Consider the following 19,714-nt stretch of genomic DNA (forward strand, 5'->3'; position numbering starts at 1 on the left):
TTTTGAGTTTCAAACGCATTTCATATCAGAGGTTGCCGTGACTTGTTTGTCTGAAGAATCTTGTTTCTTCAGATCTTACTGTTAGAGCTGGATATCTGCTGTATGAGGCGATCTCGCTGGTATTTTTCATCTAACAAAATTTCTGAATCGCGAATTGTACATCACTTAGCTGTTCCATCAGTTCCTATAGAACCTCTTTTAAATGTCTGAAACAGAACGAAATATGTGGCACTGGAAACCTTCTGCGTGGTACGGTTTGGAATATACTCGCCTAGTAACAAAATGACATTCATGAACAACAGGCTTTTGACTATGTTGAAATTAAAAGGATAGAATGAAATACATTCCTTGTTATTAGGATTGTTGCAGGCTTTTTATAGAGGGAAAATGAAAGATAAAAGGATTTGTCGTACAGACAGTTATTTTCCATTGTTGGACGTATACTTTCAGTTCCCTGTTTACTGACACAGGCAGGCTTACTACTCCCATGTTCACTGCACACTGAAAGTTAAATATTGATTTGAAAGCATGTATAAAATTATACTCGCAAGTTATTTCCTTTATAAATAATAAAATGCGCTCTAGAGGATTACTGAAAAGCTATGGTAAAAGAAAAAAGGGAATTACGGGCATGCTTTCAGGGGAAAAAATATAAAAGTCCCAAAAAAGGGAAACAGGAGCATGAAGCAACGTATGTTTGCGCAATTAGAGGCTAAACTTTGCTCAGTGATAGATTTGCGAAGAGCTGAAAATTACCATAAGGAAAAGGTGTGCACCTAAAAGTCCTAAACCTGGTGATTATAAATGACTGGTGGGACTTGAGTTGTCAAAAATGGAGCACAATAAGTTTGTTTGCGGTTTTAAACAGTTACCCCGCAACGGTTCAACAATTGCTCGTATCGAAACGTATCGTGTACTGTTCTTGTGATTTCAGTCCCATGATTGTATACCACCTTTATGTCGGTTTATGATGGTATTCATACTCGCGGATGCATAGAATGTGATGGTCTCTCAACTTAAGGTAGTACAGGAACCTACTGAATAACCACAGTAATGGATATCTCAAATGATAGGGCGTGAGGTAGCTGATATTGCAGGTATCTTACTAGAATGAAAATACTTGCAGGAAATGCGCATTGCTCTCGGGCTGCTACCAGTAAGATTTTCTTTATTTTTTGATGATTAAGTACAATAGACATTCCTTCATGGAACGCAACTACATTTTATCACAATTCAAAGAACATTTAGTCAGTCTAATGTAGTAAAACTTGAAGCAAACAGTGGACTGACGCTGTCGATATTGAGCGGAAAATTTTAAAACAACTTTCCGGACGAGAACGTGATGATCTTCTCTCTCATTGTGTAGTACTGACAAATTAACAGGAAAAAGGGCGTATTGCGGCGCTAATCTCCATCAGGTTTCACTTGGTTCATTATGGTTATTAGGGGCGGTCTGCATCTGACGTTTCTGCTAGCTTGAGCTGCTCGGTGCATGTAGTTCCGTCTAAGTCCGTCACATGTTAAGACAGCTACTGGAAGCAACTGCACACAACTTCCCTGACGCTTGTTCGAGCCAACTGCCCATCCGTCTACTATAGTTATCCGAGCAGCGTTCAGTCGGCCACTGCAGGATCACGGCAGGCGAAGGTGAGATGAAGGAGAGGGCGAAGGCGTAACTTGACGCGAAATAATATATCCTCAGTATGAAAGATGGTGATTGTAACAATGTTTGGCACAGCTTTTCATCAGTGAGTGAAAAGGATATCGGCTACATCTACTGCGGAAAGTGCTCTGCTCTCCTGTATTAGACATCCCCCATCACACCTCTACATCTACATCCATTCTCCGCAGGCCACCTGACGGTGTGTGGCGGAGGGTACCTTGAGTACCTCTATCGGTTCTCCCTTCTATTCCAGTCTCGTATTGTTCGTGGAAAGAAGTATTGTCGGTATGCTTCTGTGTGGCCTCTAATCTTTCTGATTTTATCCTCATGACCTCTTCGCGAGATATACGTAGGAGGGAGCAATATACTGCTTGACTCTTCGGTGAAGGTATGTTCTCGACACATCAACAAAATCCCGTACCGAGCTACTGAGCGTCTATCCTGCAGAGTCTTCCACTGCAGTTTATCTATCATCTCCGTAACGCTTTCGCGATTACTAAATCATCCTGTAACGAAGCGCGCTGCTCTCCGTTCGATCTTCTCTATCTCTTCTATCAACACAATCTGGTACGGATCCCACACTGCTGAGCAGTATTCAAGCAGAGGGCGAACAAGCGTACTGTATCCTACTTCCTTTGTTTTCGGATTGCATTGCCTTAGGATTCTTCCAATGAATCTCAGTCTGGCATCTGCTTCACCGACGATTAATTTTTTATGGTCATTCCATTTTAAATCACTCCTAATACTTACTCCCAGATAATTTATGGAATTAACTGCTTCCAGTTGCTGACCTGCTATATTGTAGCTAAATGATAAAGGATCTTTCTTTCTATGTATTCGCAGCACATTACACTTGTCTACATTGAGATTCAATTGCCTTTCCCTGCACCATGCGTCAATTCGCTGCAGATCCTCCTGCATTTCAGTACAATTTTCCATTGTTACAACCTCTCTATATACCACTGTATCATCCGCAAAAAGCTTCAATGAACTTCTGATGTCATCCGCAAGGTCATTCATGTATATTGTGAATAGCAACGGTACTACGACACTCCCTTGCGGCACACCTGAAATCACTCTTACTTCGGAAGACTTCTCTCCATTGAGAATAACATGCTGCGTTCTGTTATCTAGGAATCACACAATTGGTCTGATAGTCCATATGCTCTTACTTTGTTCCTTAAACGACTGTGGGGACTTGTATCGAACGCCTTGCGGAAGTCAAGGAACACGGCATCTACCTGTGAACCCGTGTCTATAGCCCTCTGAGTCTCGTGGACGAAAAGCGCGAGCTGGGTTTCACACGACCGTCTTTTTCGAAAAACATGCTGATTTCTAGCCTCCAAAGAAGTTATTATACTCGAACATAATAGGTGTTCCAAAATTCTACAACTGATCGACGTTAGAGATATAGGTCTATGGTTCTGCACATCTATTCGACGTCCCTTCTTGAAAACGGGGATCACCTGTGCCCTTTTCCAATCCCTTGTAACGCTACGCTCTTCTAGAGACCTAAGGTACACCGCTGAAGGCACATGTCGGCAGGACACGACATACTATAAATTCTGAATGATAAGCAGTTTGATTGAAAGTTAGAGTAGTTAGAAAGTTGCGTAGAAATATGTGCCCGAAACTTTAGTCCATTTCCATTAATATTAGGTGTAGGTTTTCGCGCTTTATGTCAGGAATTTGTAAATGTCGGTTTAGAGTTGAGACATGTAGCCGTTTTCCATAGTTTACTCTTCCTATGGTGATAGCACGAAACACTGAAGGACAAGAGCGAGTAGGATGCCCAGCATTACCCAGGCTATAGGCGTGAATGTATGTGGGTGTATATCGGATACATGGAGCGAAAAGTATAGGAAAATGTGTTACCTGTCTACAATTGCCGACTTTCGTTATCGAGATTAGGCACTACGAAATATTGTATTGGTGAAAATAGGGGGAGGGGAGCTTCTTAAGGCGCTAATATATGGAATGCACTGCAGGCACGCCTTTCAACATTATGTATGCATTATGCGTGTTTTAAGCACAGTTCTGAAACGTATAATGGGTTATGGTTATTTGATAAATAGGATTAGAGTGGTTTATTCCACTAGAGGTTCATGAAGAAAAGTGGTGACGTGAATTCGATGCCGACAAGCTTGAAGCAAGAAACGGAGAGTAAGTGGAACAGCTTCCTTATAACGTTTCAGTATGTAGGAAGAAAATATGACAAAATCATTGAACTGATTCAGGAGGGAGGCGGCTTTGAGAAACGCACTGGTTACATAGAAAAATAAGTCGTAACATTTTGTCAGAGATGGAATCCTAGTACAGTTAATTTGGTCCTTCCTAACTTAATTCCAGGTGCTGTCAATATCTTCAGTCAGTGTAGGACGTCACTAATATAAGCGTTAAAAAGCTCGGATGACAATCACATCCTTGCCTAAATCCCTCATTACCAATTATATATTCTTTTAAAAACGTGATTTTATGTTTTTATCCTCTGTATGGAAAGTAACTTCTATTTATTGAAACTGTTGATAACGGTGGCGGGTACTCTGTGCCAGAAATGTGGAAAATTTTGACCAAAGGAAAAACGAAATGAAAGAACTGGGACAAGGATTAGGACGTTTTAGGAATAATGATTTTCATGTAAGGTTTACAGATGTCAAACAGTCACTATACGCACAGGCCGATAAGACGTACCTAGCACACATCAAAAACACACTATGTAAGCAAAAGTATCCGGACACCTGGCTGAAAATGACTTGCAAGTTAGGGGCGACCTCCATCGGTAATGCTGGAATTCTATATGGTGCTGGCCCACCTTTAGCCTTGATTACAGCTTACACTGTGGCAGGGATACGTTCAGTCAGGTGTTGGAAGGTTTCTAGGTGAATCGTAGACCATTCGTCACGGAGTGCTCCACTGAGGAGAATTATCGATGTCGGTCTGTGAGACCTGATACGGAGTCGCCGTTCGAAAACATCCCAAAGGTGTGCTGTAGGATTCAGGTCAGGACTCTCTGCAGGCAAGTCCATTACAGGGATGTTATTGTCGTGTAACCACTCCGCCACAGGCCGTGCATTATGAACAAGTGTTCGATCGTGTTGAAAGATGCAATCGCCATCCCCGAATTGCTCTTCAACAGTAGGAAGCAAGAAGGTGCTTAAAACACCAATGTAGACATGTACTATGATAGGGCCACACAAAACAACAAGGGGTGCAAGCCCCCTCCATGAAAAACACGACCACACCTTAGCACCACCGCCTCCGAATTTTACTGTTGGCATTACAAAATGGTTCAAATGGATGGCTCGAAGCACTATGGGGCTTAACATCGAAGTCATCCGTTTCCTAGACTGAGAACTACTTAGTCATAACCTAAGGACATCATACACATCTATGCCCGAGGCCGGATTCGTACCTGCAATCATAGCAGCTGCGCGTTTCCGGACTGAAGGGCCTAGAACCTCTCGGTCACAACGGCCGGCTGTTGGCGTTACACACTCCAGCAGATGACGTTCACTGGACATTCGCTATACCCACTATCTGCCATCGGATTACCTCATTGTGTACCGTGATTCGTCACTCCACAGAGCGTTTTTCCACTGTTCAGTGGTAAAATGTTGTGGATTATGAGCAGCCGCTCGACCATGAAATCCCAGTTCTGTCATAGTACTTGCAGCGGATCCTGGTGCAGTTTGGAATCCCTGTGTTATGGTCTGGATAGGTGTCTGCCTATTATGTATTACGACACTAACTCGCAGTTGTCTCTGCCAGTCAACAGTCTATGTCGGGATGTACCCTTTTGTGCTGTACGCGTCCATTCACGTTTCCACTTATCTATCACATCGGAAACAGTGGACCTAGGGATGTTTAGGAGTGTGGAATTTACGCGTACAGACGTATAATACAAGTGGCAGCCAGTCACCTGACCACATTCTACGGAGCACTCCATTCTGCTCTCTCACAATGTCTAATGACTATTGAGGTTGCCGATATAGAGTACCTGGCAGTAGGTGGCAGCACAATGCACCTAATAGGAGAAACGTATGTTTTTGTGGGTTCAAATGGCTGTGAGCACTATGGGCCTCAACATCTTAGGTCATAAGTCCCCTAGAACTTAGAACTACTTAAACCTAACTAACCTAAGGACATCACACACACCCATGCCCGAGGCAGGATTCGAACCTGCGACCGTAGCAGTCTCGCGGTTCCGGACTGCAGCGCCAGAACCTTTTTGTGGGTGACCGGACACTTTTCATCACTTAGTGTATCTTTCATAGTCACTTGAGTTCTGTAAATACGATGTTTCGTTCGGTCATATTCGCTCTAGCCCACCGCGCTTGTGCATGACTTACCCGAGTATGAGCGCTCGCAATGGGCAGACTGTGGTCGAACGAGGCGCCGTGGGAAGGGCAGAGCCCGTCCGGTCTGGCGCGTTCGCTGCTCTGATGTCACCGTTTTAGTAGCAGCTCTGTCTTTGTGCAGGTTGGTGTCACTCCTGACATACTTCCAGCAACCGGTGGAACTACAGCCACATCAAATTAGTTATGCTGCAGACGTATAATACTGTGTGGTAGTGTCTAGAAGGATGATACGCAACGGAAAGTAACGCGCTTTTTGTAATAGCGTAAACGTGGAAACGATTTGGGCTTTCACAGGAAAACTATGTAACTTTTGTCGATCTTATAATGAAAAATCACACTGCTGCTTTTTATAATACCATATGTTTTATTGAGTCATACGAACAAATGTGAACTTGACCTCCTAACGTAATATAAATCTAACAAAAATAAAATTGCCCCCAAATTATTCCCTCTTGGAGTAATTACAAAGAATCAACTTTTTTCATATCAAGCGTGCTTCGTCGGTCGGAGATAAACTTCCAATCCACACTGAAATTTCTTTCGCTAGTCACATTCGAGGCTGGAACACAAAACACTGTTCTCACTAGATTTTATAGTTTGTGAAAGAGACTAAGGTTACGATTTCGCATATGAATCGGATCTTCGTCGTCATGACTGACCATTCGGGTTAAATAAAAATCAATTTCGTCGGTAGATGGAGTATTACATTCATCATAAAAACCTTAAAATATGCATGCAAGTATGAATGAAAAGGCTTAAAACGCATGAAAAATGACGAAACATGCAAGATGGAAAAAGAAGCATAGTAGTTAATGCGTGCATTATATCTAAAAGTCGAACCTGTTCATGTCAGTTACAAACAAGGGAGCCGGCAGCGGGAAAAATCGGTACATTTAGAATGCTGATATCATTTTCTCAATACTTTCTGGTAGAGGTTAGGATGGTGGCCGTTCTGGGATTATTTTCTAAAAATTTGCAAAATGGGGACGCATATCGTGTTTCGATAATTGTACCATGTTTGCTGTTGTTGTCGGTAACAAGCGGATGCGATGCGAGTGAGCTGCAGCGAAACAATCGATGTGTACAGAACCAACTTCGAGATATGTAGCACGCAGGGGGCAACATTTTATTTTAAAAAAATCATACAGTCATGAATTTTATGGAACAGTATTAACTTCTAGTTAATACTATTGGACCAAAGCATCGTTTACAGTTTATATTACACTTTATATTATCGTAGACATACACGGCAACGTACTGTTCCAAATGTTCGGTAGTAAAATCGTATCTTCGATCACGCAAAACATCTTTATGACCTGAAAAGGGTAGTTTCACATCAAGTCGGGTAACTGGGCAGTATTTGAATTTGGGTGCTATGTTGACACTTATTGTTTCTGGTAAAAGTTCACCCATCCCATTAATAAAGCTATCAATTTGGCACAAGGTTTCAGTGCCTGTTTTCAAAGTTTCTATAAGTTTTCTTGGGAACAACTCCGACAATGATGAATTCACTAGAATAAATTTATTCGTACACTGAAAAGATTCATTCAATGCCAAACCTTGAGCTTCAACCTTTTAAATACTTGCAGGTATATGGGAAAAATGAGAGCAAATCATGGCAGTGTCTTTTTCGATACCGAAATCACCAAGAGCATCCTTGACCTTTCACACTGCCGAAGCCTCTGCACTATCGAAATCGTTTACTACCCCTCTAATGGCCTTGAAATGTTCATTGTAATGCAACACAGCTTCGACCCACATACCCCAACGCTTTACCACTGGCACGTTTGGTAGTTTTACTTTGTGGGCCTTGATGCGAGCATGAGCCATTAAAAATAATTTGTCGATGACGTCAGTTTATTTACATTCACAAACGTGGAACGTACTTCTGCAGCAAGGTGATGTACTCCATGAACATAGCACGTGACATGTATAAAATCGGCACAAAATACTCGGAGGGCTTTTCCTGCTTTGGTCATATGGGGAGCAGCATTAGAAATAACTGCAAATACCATTTAATCTGCAGAAGAGCCTGGAAATGTTTTTCTAATACCCTAATTCACAAATCTGGCGATGGTAGAATGAGTTACTTTTTCAAGTTCTTCACAGGCCGTTAAATAGGAAGAAGATGGCTCTTCTTTTAAAGCACGAACAATAAAATTTGCAATGTAACGGCCACAAGTGTCTGTAATTTCGTCAGCTGAAATCCAGATAATGTTGTCCTTGAATTCATTGAGTATTTCTGCCAGAACTTTTATGTAAATTGTCGGTATGTAATTTTCGCGCAATGTTCATCAATATGGTGTATTTTGAATTCAACAATATTTGCGCAGGAAGCCTTTAAGGGTTGGGTTTGTAAGTTTGTGAAGAGTAATATTGTTTGCAATGAATGCTTCACATAGATCCATGTTAAACAGACATTTTGGTTACCTTTGGACAAATCCCTGCTACTGCAGCTTGCTGTTGCTAGAAGTTGTCGTGGTCCTTTCTTCTGCTTTACTGCGATATGAAGATTTGTCTTGACATGCTGGTCTATTTGAAACTTTCTTTTTGCACGAAACGTTTCTCTTGCAAACTCGACAGCATACAACAGTTCCGTTATATGTAAATGTTCCAGGATGGTCAGCTATCAACGAAACGACGTTTCTTTTTGTGGGGGCATAGCGCACAACACGTTACACTCTACACGTCTTAAACACGTTCAGCTGTATTCAAGTAAATATGCAACATACAAACCCATTTAATCCTGTCGCTACTGATGACTTACGGAGTATGCAGACCGCCACATATAATCTTCAAAGTGCTGCTTTGTAATGATGTTTGATTTGTAAGGAATATGACTTTAAAATTCAGCTCAAAATCAGTAACCATAACATTCCAAGGCAAACACTCAATAATAGCGATTTTTTTTTGGGTTGCCTACTTTTAGAATAGTCTGTCATCCCATGTTACGCACAGGACTGGTAACGCTCTTTTCCTTGTGCTACTTTGGCACTTGGATTTCCGAAATGTGTCACACATATTTCGCGGTCGATAAAGTCGTCCTTCCTCTGGTGTATAACTTTCTATGCTACCTAGCTAGCTTAAAAACAGATACACGCATATTTACTGGAGTAGTCGCTACCCTCCTAGTGGTTCTCTCTCACAACTTTATTACTTTTAGAACGGTTTCAACCAGTTTAATTATTTAGTCTCTGATGTACCATAACTACAGAGCTATAAGTAGAAAGTGAAGAAGATGCCAGGCAGTGTGAGACTATTCGAAAAACACTGAAAGGTGCGCGGACCTAAACATAGCTAAAGCTGTAGAAGACGATATCAGTGAAATGCGAAAGTAAAGACAGAAAGACCACAGCCATATACAAGTCACAGAGATGCAGTTCCTTAGGATACAACTGGGACACAGATATCTTGTTAAAATAAGAATTCAGGATACAAGAAATCAGTATACAAGAAATCAGCTAGCTACACATATTTGGAATGTGGGAGAATATGGACGAATAAAGGAGCTGCTGGAAATAGTGTTTAGGAATAATGGACCATATAAAGTTTCCGAAAATGACACAATTGCACAGACATATTGGCCAAGGAAGACCGAAGAAAATACGGGTCTAATGTCTAAATCGATAGCGATGATAATGGTGACCTCTTAAACTGAGTATAGTATTAGAAACCCATGCGAGTTCTACATATCGAAGGCATCTTCAGTGGATTTATTTCATCTACTTGTCTGTTCTGCCAAAGTCAATATTCCATTTTATTTAGTTGCAGATTAGGAAAAGGAAAAATCGGCAAAACCTGTGACTACATGAGAGAAAACAAAGAGTTTGTCATGACAGACAGGTAAATAAAATAAATCCACTGACGATGCATTTAACAGAGAAATGTGTTATATGTCATATTTCGGCATCGAAAACCAGTAACAATCATCCGGACACTTATTATAGGACATTAATTTGCCTTAATAATGGCTTTAACTCTGCCTACGAATCGTCACCAACACCACAACAGTACGTTAGGGACCTTGGCAACGGAGGCGGAGTTTATTGAAGCCGAAAGGTGAAAAACTGAATATTTGATGAACATTTGTGTTAGATTTATTTCGTTAGAGCAGTTTTCTATTAATATGATTTTTTGGTTTAGCAAAATCCTTTCTTCATGGCGCTATTATAAGAGGTAGCCAAAAGACACTCAGAATTTTCAGACAAAAATAAATCTGCCAATACCAGCAATTCACACAGTGCCTCTCGTGTCACTACCACACCGTCCTGCGCATTCTGTTGAGAAATGTGTTAGTTATGAATGCAGGAAGCTGGGAAAGTGAATAAGTGAACAGGCAAACTTTTACGTACTCTTCTCCGGCGAGGGAACGGTGGAATCGGACCGGGTGCTTGCGAGGCATGCATATTCATAGCGGCGCGTGCGGCGGGCCGGCCTACCGCTGCAGGGGCATCCCACTGTAGCAGGTGCCAGACAGGCAGCCAAACCCGGGAGCTCACTGTGTTTGCTTGTCTCCAGTACGGCACGCTTGTTCTGTTGCAGTTCTGGGCAGCGTACGTGCCGTGCGAGTCGCAGCACCTGAACGCCGTGCAACTGACTCTGGAGCAGATAGACCTCATCCGGCGGCTCATCGACAAGTACCCAGATCAGCTCATGTTCGCTGCCTCTGCTGACGGTAAGGGCAAGCTTCAGGTTGTAGCAACATCCACTCCAACTGGGACTTTTATTTTATTATTTAAAAGATTCATCTTTTCACTGGATTGTGGCCAACCTCCATCACATTCTATGTTTTCATCTCAATGTATATTTGAAGTGCAGTATCATATTTGCCTTAAAGATACCCGTGTGTTGCGTTGGATGGTCCCACATAAGCTACACAATACACTAATTCATTAGATATATCCGGACCTGATTAGGGGACATTAATTTGCCTTTATAACGGCTTGAAGTCCGCTGGATACACTCAATTATATCCCTAAACGCCTCTGGAGGAATGGCCTTTTCTTCTTCAAGACCCAAAACGAGAGAAGACTGTGATGTTGAACTCAGAGATCTGAAGTCGACATTTCCCATTCTGCTGTTACTGCTACTTTACTGATAATAAAAAAACTCCCAATTTCCTTTTTTCTAGGCGGATCTGCCTCTTTAGACGTCTAGTGGTCAATTCCACATTATGTAGGGATGTTCGGATACTTATCATGACATGGTGTACTTCTACAGGGAAGCTGCTCATCATCAGTTATCCTCAAGTGAGATCATAGCTAACTTTTGTTTCTGCTGGTCTGAGAGAACTGGCGACTTCTTGTGCTCCCCTTGGTTTGTTTTTATGATGCAGATTGGAGGTATGGCATGTGACGCAATGAAAGTTTTACTGCGCTTCGACAATGATAGTGCATTGATAGTTCAGCCAAGCTCAGAGTAACGATAAGAACCTGCACAGTGCTTTATGTCGGCTTGATATCAGACAGAAAATGAGGGGTTTTGATTGTGTTGAGTTTAACTGTTTGGGGAGTCTGCAAACGTGCTTCTCCATAATGTGATATGTGGGGGCTATCCTTGGACACAGATGAATAAATTTGGGGGTTCTTGGCCTGATGAATTCATGGAGTTGTGAGGTGAAGTAGCAGATTTTGTGCTGAATTCGACAGATTTCTTCTTGATGACATGATAGCTGGATGGCTGACCTAACAGTTGCCTATTGCATGTGTTAATAATCTAGTGGACAGTATCCGTTATTAGACACAAAAAAAATATGGTCTAAAAGTCTGCAATGTTATCAGCTGTGTGACGGTGCCCATTCACCACTCTTCCAAACCGTATAAGATGACCAGAAGCATGTTGCCGCATCAAATAGACAATTTCATGCTGTTTCGTCGTGCATGACTCTTGGAGAGAGGGTACAAGTGGGAAAATAATCAAGAACCCCTTACTGGCTCTATGGTTATGTATGACCTCTTTGCTGTTATGTGATAAGACTAAAGTCTTGTCTCAGTCTTACCAAGTCCGCGCTACCAGTTGTGAGCTGGTAGTCAGGAAGCTTGAGTTCGGTGGTGAATTGAATGTATTCGCTCTTGTCTATGATGGATATTCGCCCCTCTGACAATGCATCATTAATTTCGTCAAGATGTCTCTGGAAGTGCCGAAAATGTAGTTGAGGTCATGGCAGCGCTTTAGGAGCACAGTGTTATAAGCATACAGTGTGATTTCTCCACCAGCCTTCTTCAGTGTGTCGTTGGTACAGATTAAGTACTACGTAGGTCCCAGAACCAAACCATGCAACATCCCAACCAACACTAGTTTGATATCTCTACTGTAATTACCTTTCCCAGGAACTAATCAACGATTTACAGCGTATGTCCTGTCAACCTATAGACTCAGATTTATATTATACATGAATCCATCACACTAGACGCCGTAATATGCCTTTAATACATCAAGAAAAACAACCCCCCACCCCCTCCTTGCTCTCAGCTTCACACTTCAGCCTGTGGTTACCTTCATCTCGCCTAGACTCTTTGTTTTTAAAACATACTCAGCCACGAAGAGAGAGTAATGGATAGTAGAGTGCTCAGTGCGGAGTCCAAACTGTTCAATGAAAACGATATTGTGACCAGTAAAGAAATTTTGAAACGATTATAGAATAATAACTCCAGCATTTCACCTAAGAAATCAAGGAGAGAGACGAGTCTACAGTTTATGGGAAGGAGAAATTTTCCTGGATCTCATAATGCCAACTGCTGTTTATTGGTCTACAAAACTCTTGGTGCGTGCACAGATTCGCCCCAAAATATACCATAGTAGATAATGGCAAACAAAACAGGCCATCACGTTTCAGTGTCTGAATGAAGATGGTAGCATTCACATTCTACACAAAACCTCGAAAACTCTTCCTATAAGTGTTCTCATCTACTTTCTTTGTGAAAAATTATATATGGCCGACTCCCCATTGGGATATCCGAATATGCCTTTTGTATATATTGTCTATCAGAGACGGTATAGATAGCGTTCTGTTTCAAATAAACATTAATCTGTTCGCTAAATGTCACCTACTGGTACATCAGCTACTATATTAGTTACGCAATTTACTATACATTTCACACCTTTCACAATAACACTTGTGTCATCTAAAAAGAGAAGTTCTGGTTTGAAACATCTGACTTTTGTAACGTCAATAATTGGTTGAAAGTATTTTAGCTTATATAAGACCATAAATCAAGAAGAATATAATAATTCCAATCCCAAAGGTAGCAGGGCTTGGCAGATGTGAAAATTACCGAACTATCGGTGTAATAAGCCACGGTTGCAAAATACTAACACGAATTCTTTATAAACGAATGGAAAAACTGGTTGAAGCGGACCTCAGGGAGGATCAGTTTGGATTCCGTAGAAATGTTGGAACACGTGAGGCAATACTAACCTTACGATTTAACTTAGAAGAAAGATTAAGAAAAGGCAAACCTACGTTTCTAGCATTTGTAGACTTAGAGAAAGCTTTTGACAACGTTAACTGGAATACTCTCTTTCAAATTCTGAAGGTGGTAGGGGTAAAATGCAGGGAGCGAAAGGCTATTTACAATTTGTACAGAAAGCAGATGGCAGTTATATGAGTCGAGGAGCATGAAAGGGAAGCAGTGATTGGGAGGGGAGTGAGACAGGTTTGTAGCCTATCCATGATTTTATTCAATCTGTATATTCAGTAAGCAGTAAAGAAAACAGAAGAAAAATATTGAGTAGGTATTAAAATCCATGGAGAAGAAATAAAAACTTTGAGGTTTGCCGATGACCTTGTAAATCTGTCAGAGACAGCAAAGGACCTGGAAGAGCAGCTTAACGGAATGGACAGTGTCTTGAAAGGAGGCTATAAGATGAACATCAACAAAAGCAAAACGAGGATAATGGAATGTAGTCGAATTAAATTGGGTGATGCTGCAGGAATTAAATTAGGAAATGAGACACTTAAAATAGTGAGTTTTGCTATTTGGGGAGCAAAACAACTGATGATGGTCGAAGTAGAGGAGATATAAAATGTAGAGTGGCAATGGCAAGGAAAGCATTTCTGAAGAAGAGAAATTTGTTAACAACGAGTACAGATTTAAGTGTCAGGAAGTCTTTTCTGAAGGTTTTTGTATGTTGTGTGGCCATGTATGGTAGTGAAACGTGGACGATAAATAGTTTAGCCAAAAAGATAATAGAAGCTTTCGAAATGTGGTGCTACAGAAGGACGCTGAAGATTAGATGGGTAGATCACATAACTAATGAGGAGTTATTGAATAGAATTGGGGAGAAGAGAAATTTGTGGCACAACTTGACTAGAAGAAGGGATCGGTTGGTAGGACATAATCTTAGGAATCAAGGGATCACCAATTTAGTATTGGAGGGCAGCACAGAGGGTAAAATTCGTAGAGGGAGACCAAGAGAAGAAAACACTAAGCAGATTCAGAAGGGTGTAGGTTGCTGTAGGTACTGTGAGATGAAGAAGCTTGCACAGGATAGAGTAGCATGGAGAGCTGCATCAAACCAGTCTCTGGAATGAAGACCGCAACAACACAACAATAACGAGACCATAAAATCTTTCTTCTTTTCGTCTTCGTTTTCTACCAACAAAAGGTTCTCAGGATTTCAAGGTTGAAGATGCTGTCATCTAACTTCGCTGGTACATGTTTCTTACAAGCATCTTTTCTCAATTATTCTTTTCAGTGCTTCTTCGCTTTGCACTTCATGTAAACATCTATATTTGATTTACATGTAATCACCATTTCAAAACTTATCAAGATTAATATTGTTTGCTATTGAGTGACGTTGCTCAAGACAAATAATTTCCTCATTTCTGTATCGTATGTCATCAGTGAAGCATATGGTTTGATAATGGGCCTTGAAACTCGTTTCATTACAAATTTTTTCAGATAGTGACAAACACTCACAAGAGACTCAGTTATTAGTCTTTTTAATGTCTGGATTAATATGTCCATAAACAGAAGAAAAAGGTTTTTATTGTCATTTTCGACTATGAGCCTTTCAGTTGAAAATCGTTATCTACACTTATGGCTTCTACCTGACACGTATGTAAACACTTACACACATGCACACGTAACTGAAATTGTAAGTGGCAGTCCAATGATCACAGACATACATCTTGATAGAATATTATGGAAAATAAAATTTTAAAATAATGTCAGGTAGCAAATTTATGATGTTGTGGTAACTTAAGCGTAATTAAATACAGCATACATATTGAGAACTTGCTCATTCTGTTTTTCTCTGAAGCATCATCTGAGTCTTTATTACATACATGATTGTAGTTCTCTTGTTTTGAAATATTTTAAATAAGTTATTCAACACATTTCTTACTATCTTTGGTTCTAAGTAGGTAAACTGATACGTTTGTTTCAAAATTTTTTATAATACAAACAGTCCTGAAAATTTTCTCAGAAAATAATGAAACATGTAAATTAATTACAAAAATTATATTGCACACAAAGTGAGATACCATAAGGCTTGTACTTGTTACAGTACTTACATGGCACTGCAGAAGATTTTCAGAATTAAAATGTGAAAGGATGTGGCTGGATAATATATTTTTAAACCATGGTAGGTAATAATAAAATCATAACTATTAAACATGGAGAGCTCCTCTTATTTTCTGTGTGTGCTATGAAAAACTGGACAGAAATTGCACTTTATCCAAGAAATAGTTTCTTTACTTTTTTTCTTACCAAACCATGTTCCCACTCCTCATACGCTATCTTATGTGGGCGTTTTTGTTTGCATTCTCTTTTAAAACTTATAGTACATATTAACATCTTGTGCAGGTCATATGAATGTTTGTCTGAATGGCACTTACATATATTAATGAGTGATAATTTTGCATAATATGCTTTACACATTTTAAGTATCCAGTTAAGACACAGGTATGGGGTTGCGGGATTATATATAGTATAATTATGCGATGTTGAGATATTTCTTTCTTGGAACCTAAGTTGGCTATACTACGGGTATATATATATTCAATACCCCATATGACATTATTAGTAGTGTATGGTGGTGGTTATATATCTATGATACATTCTGCAGCTTTTCGTCTGCAAACAAGGAAAGGATTTCTATTCGTCTATTTCTCTTATCTGAATGGGTTCAAATATTTTGCGAATGTACTCCTTCTCATTCATAATTGCAATTTGGTTTCCATTGTCAGTGTTTCTGATAATGGCACTTGCTTTTCTGCAGTCTTCGTAGATTTCAGTTTATGGTTGGTTTGGTTTATTATGATTTTATTTGTTCAATGACAAGTTATCTGGATAGGTTTACATTTCATTTACGTGAATTCAGCTTTTCTTGTTGCTTAACAACGTTTTCAGTTTCTGTTATGGTGTTCTCTCTCTTTTCGTGACACATAACTGTGCTTGTATTATGTTTAGGACTCTTTTAAAGCAAGAAGTTTTCTTGTTCAGATAATTTTGCTTTTGGTAGATTAATCAGTTACTAATTGAACATCTATTTCTTATCTTGTTATACGAAAGACTGAATACACCTTAATTTGTTTAATGGTAAACATAATCAAATGTAAAATACTGGATTCCAGTATATTGCTCCTTTTCACATGTAAATAACTCTTACGCAAATGCTCATCTGCCCTACACAAGATTTAATATGTAGAAATGGTTAGCCAGGAAGGAAATAACGAAAAATTCCACTTAAGATCTTACATGAAGTGTTATGGCAAAACTAATGAACTAATATCCTGTATAGTGTTGGTTTTCTCACCAATAAATATGAGTACTCAAAGTTACACAGTATAACTGGACTAAACGTTGTTGAAATTTTTCACATTCTTCATTAAATGATTGTATGAGAATTGCATAGTACTAAAAGGTTCTGGAAGGTAGCTTCCTCATTATGAAGCACTGAACAAAGATGTAATATACATACGCTTGGTTAGTAAACTCAATCTCGTGATATGTATTGTTCTGTGCTGATTATGTTATTGATATGTGAATGACTACTAAGTGTTTAATTTAAGTCCTACAATCACAGATATAAATAAAATCTGGCATGAGAATATCTGAAACAGAGACCTGGAAGGTCGTTTCTCAGTACTTGGTAATCCACTTGGGTAGTAATGCATATGCCAAGCCACTGTCGGTAATCTTCTTGTTCCTATTCATATAAAAACATTTCCAAAAGGTAAGTGTGTCTACCATTAGTGGCATTTTTGAAAAAGCCATGTTAATAATTTTTAATATTTTCAAAAATTAATTTCATGTGAGAAGTTGAAGGTCATTCACAGATAAGAAATTAGTTGTGTATTGTTGAGTGTACCTCTAGTACTTCATTTATTTCCCCATTGTGTCTCTATTTAACTACAGTCTTTTCCATTGTGATAATTTTTAACCTCTAATATTTTCAATGCGTCTTTTGACACAGTCTTCTACAATCATATCAAATGTAACATGTAAAATCATCTCAGTGGAAGGAAATCGAAAAGTCAAGGGAGGTAAGTACAATTAAAGAATCATATAGTTAACTGAAATTGAATGGCAGATAAAGCAGCGAATGAAGTAGGCAGTAAACATGTGATGTGCAGTCTTCAGAATTATTCTGAATTCAAAACGCCCTGTATACTTACCAAATAACAACAAGATGGGAAAGCAGGATTTAATCTATAACAATGCAATGCTTGAAAGTAAGTGCACCAGTGAGACGACTGATGATGGAAAAATGACTTAAGAAAAATCAGGACACGTTCTTAGGTTAGGGGGGACCTGAAAAAAGCGTTCAACAGTGCAAAATGATGGAAGATGTTCGAAATTGTGGGAAAAATTTATGTAAGGTAGAGTGAAAGACGGATAATACACAATTTGTATCAGAAACAAGATGGAGCAGCAAAAATGGAAGACCAAGAACGAAGTGCTAGGTTTAAACAGAGCTAAGAGGGGGATGTATACTTTCGCTCCTACTGTTGAATTATACATCGAACAAACAATGACGGAAATGAAAGAAAGGGGCAAGATTTTGATTAAAATTGAGAATGAAAGGATAGCAATGACAAGACTCACTGATAACATCCTCAGTGAAAGTGGCGAAGAATTACTGGATGTCTTGAACTGTATAAATATACTAATCAGTACAACATACAGACTGAGAGTAAATCGAACAAAGGAGAAATCAGGAGTATCAGAAACTGGAATAGCGAGAAGCGTAACGTAAGAATTGGCGACCATGAAGCAGATGAAATGGCGGAATCTGCTACCTTGGAAGCAAAATAACGACCACTGGTGATGCAAGGATAAATCGTTGATTATTTTAAACAAAGATTGAATTCCTGGGCAGGAGAAGTCTGCTAGTATCAAACTTCACATTTAATGTGGGGAAGAACTTTGTGAGAATGTGCATTTGGAGCACAGCATGGACATGAATCTTGGACATTCTGACAAAAAGAAACGATGTGAATCTAAAAGTTTCAGATGCATTGATAAAGCACCGTTTTGAAAGTCAGGTGGGCGGTTAACATAAAGTATGAAGAGATTCTTAATAGAATCGGTGAAGAAAGGAACATACGGGAAACTTGCATTAAGAAGAAAGGGTACTGTGATAGACCTGTGTTACTACTTCAGGGAAGAGCTAGCACGATATCAGCGCAGCTTACAGCGCATCACACAGTTTAGAAGGCTGATGACAAAAAAGAGAACTTGAATCATCCATTTCACTCTACTGTTGCTGTTGTCTTCAGTCTGAAGACTGGCTTGATGCAAGCTCTTCACACTCGTCTAACCTGGGTTGGCCTCTACATCCGATTCGTGCTATTCTTCTTTCACTCCCCTCTCACCGCCCACACACACACACACACACACACACACACACACACACACACACACATGCATATGTTTCCCCGCATTATCAAACATATTATTCTTTGATAACCTAGGGAACAATCTGTCGCCCAGTCGCTTCTCTTAGTCATTTTGTCTCAGAATTTTAACTTTTTCCCTAATTCGAATGAGTACTTCCGCATTAATAATTAGATTTATCCATCTAATCTTCAACACTCTTCTATAGCACCACATTTCAGACACTTCTACGCCCTACGCGTCTGAACTGCTTACCGTCCACGTTTCACTTTCGTGCCGAGTTAGACTCGAGGGATTCCTAACATTTATGTTTATGTTACGAGTAAAGAAATGACCCATTTTCTGACAATATTGATGTGCGTTAATCTGCGTTTGATGTTCTCTCTATTTCAGCCACCGTCAACTGTTTTGCTTCCCCAGCAGCTAAACTCCACTACTATTTTAAGTGTTTCATACTCTAATCGCATTGCTTCATGATCATCTGATTAAATTAGACTTCATTTCATTATCCTTGTCTTACTTGTGTTGATGTTCACCTTAGAAACTCATTTCATAACACTATGCATTTGATTTAAGTGATTTTATGTCCTTTGCGTTCTCGGGCGAATTGGAATGTCATCAACAACCCTGAAAGTCCTTTTCTTCCTTCTTAAACTTCGTTTTAGTGACGACAAAGAAAGTTTGCCAATTACACTTTATTCGTAAACTGCTAGAGGCAGCATTGGACTTGGACTCAGGACTGTTCGGCCTTGAGAAAGACATTTTTGAACACTCCTTATAAAGCGTTTTATATACTGACAAAGACGGTTGTAGAAGGTGTCGTGAGAAATAAATGAAGGATGGGAACT

At 39.7% G+C, this 19,714-nt stretch overlaps 1 protein-coding gene across 1 annotated transcript in view; it reads left to right on the forward strand.

Moving 5' to 3' along the window:
- The window catches only part of LOC126473887 (dipeptidase 1-like), an 804,013-nt gene that overhangs the window by 692,529 nt on the left and 91,770 nt on the right, over positions 1 to 19,714 (forward strand). Inside the window, exon 4 of the mRNA XM_050101224.1 lies at positions 10,564 to 10,696. Within this exon, the coding sequence (XP_049957181.1) occupies positions 10,564 to 10,696 (133 nt within the window). The remainder of the gene's footprint in view (positions 1 to 10,563; positions 10,697 to 19,714) is intronic.

The sequence above is a fragment of the Schistocerca serialis genome, chromosome 4 (genome assembly GCF_023864345.2).
Source record: "Schistocerca serialis cubense isolate TAMUIC-IGC-003099 chromosome 4, iqSchSeri2.2, whole genome shotgun sequence".
Taxonomy (NCBI): Eukaryota; Metazoa; Arthropoda; class Insecta; order Orthoptera; family Acrididae; genus Schistocerca; species Schistocerca serialis.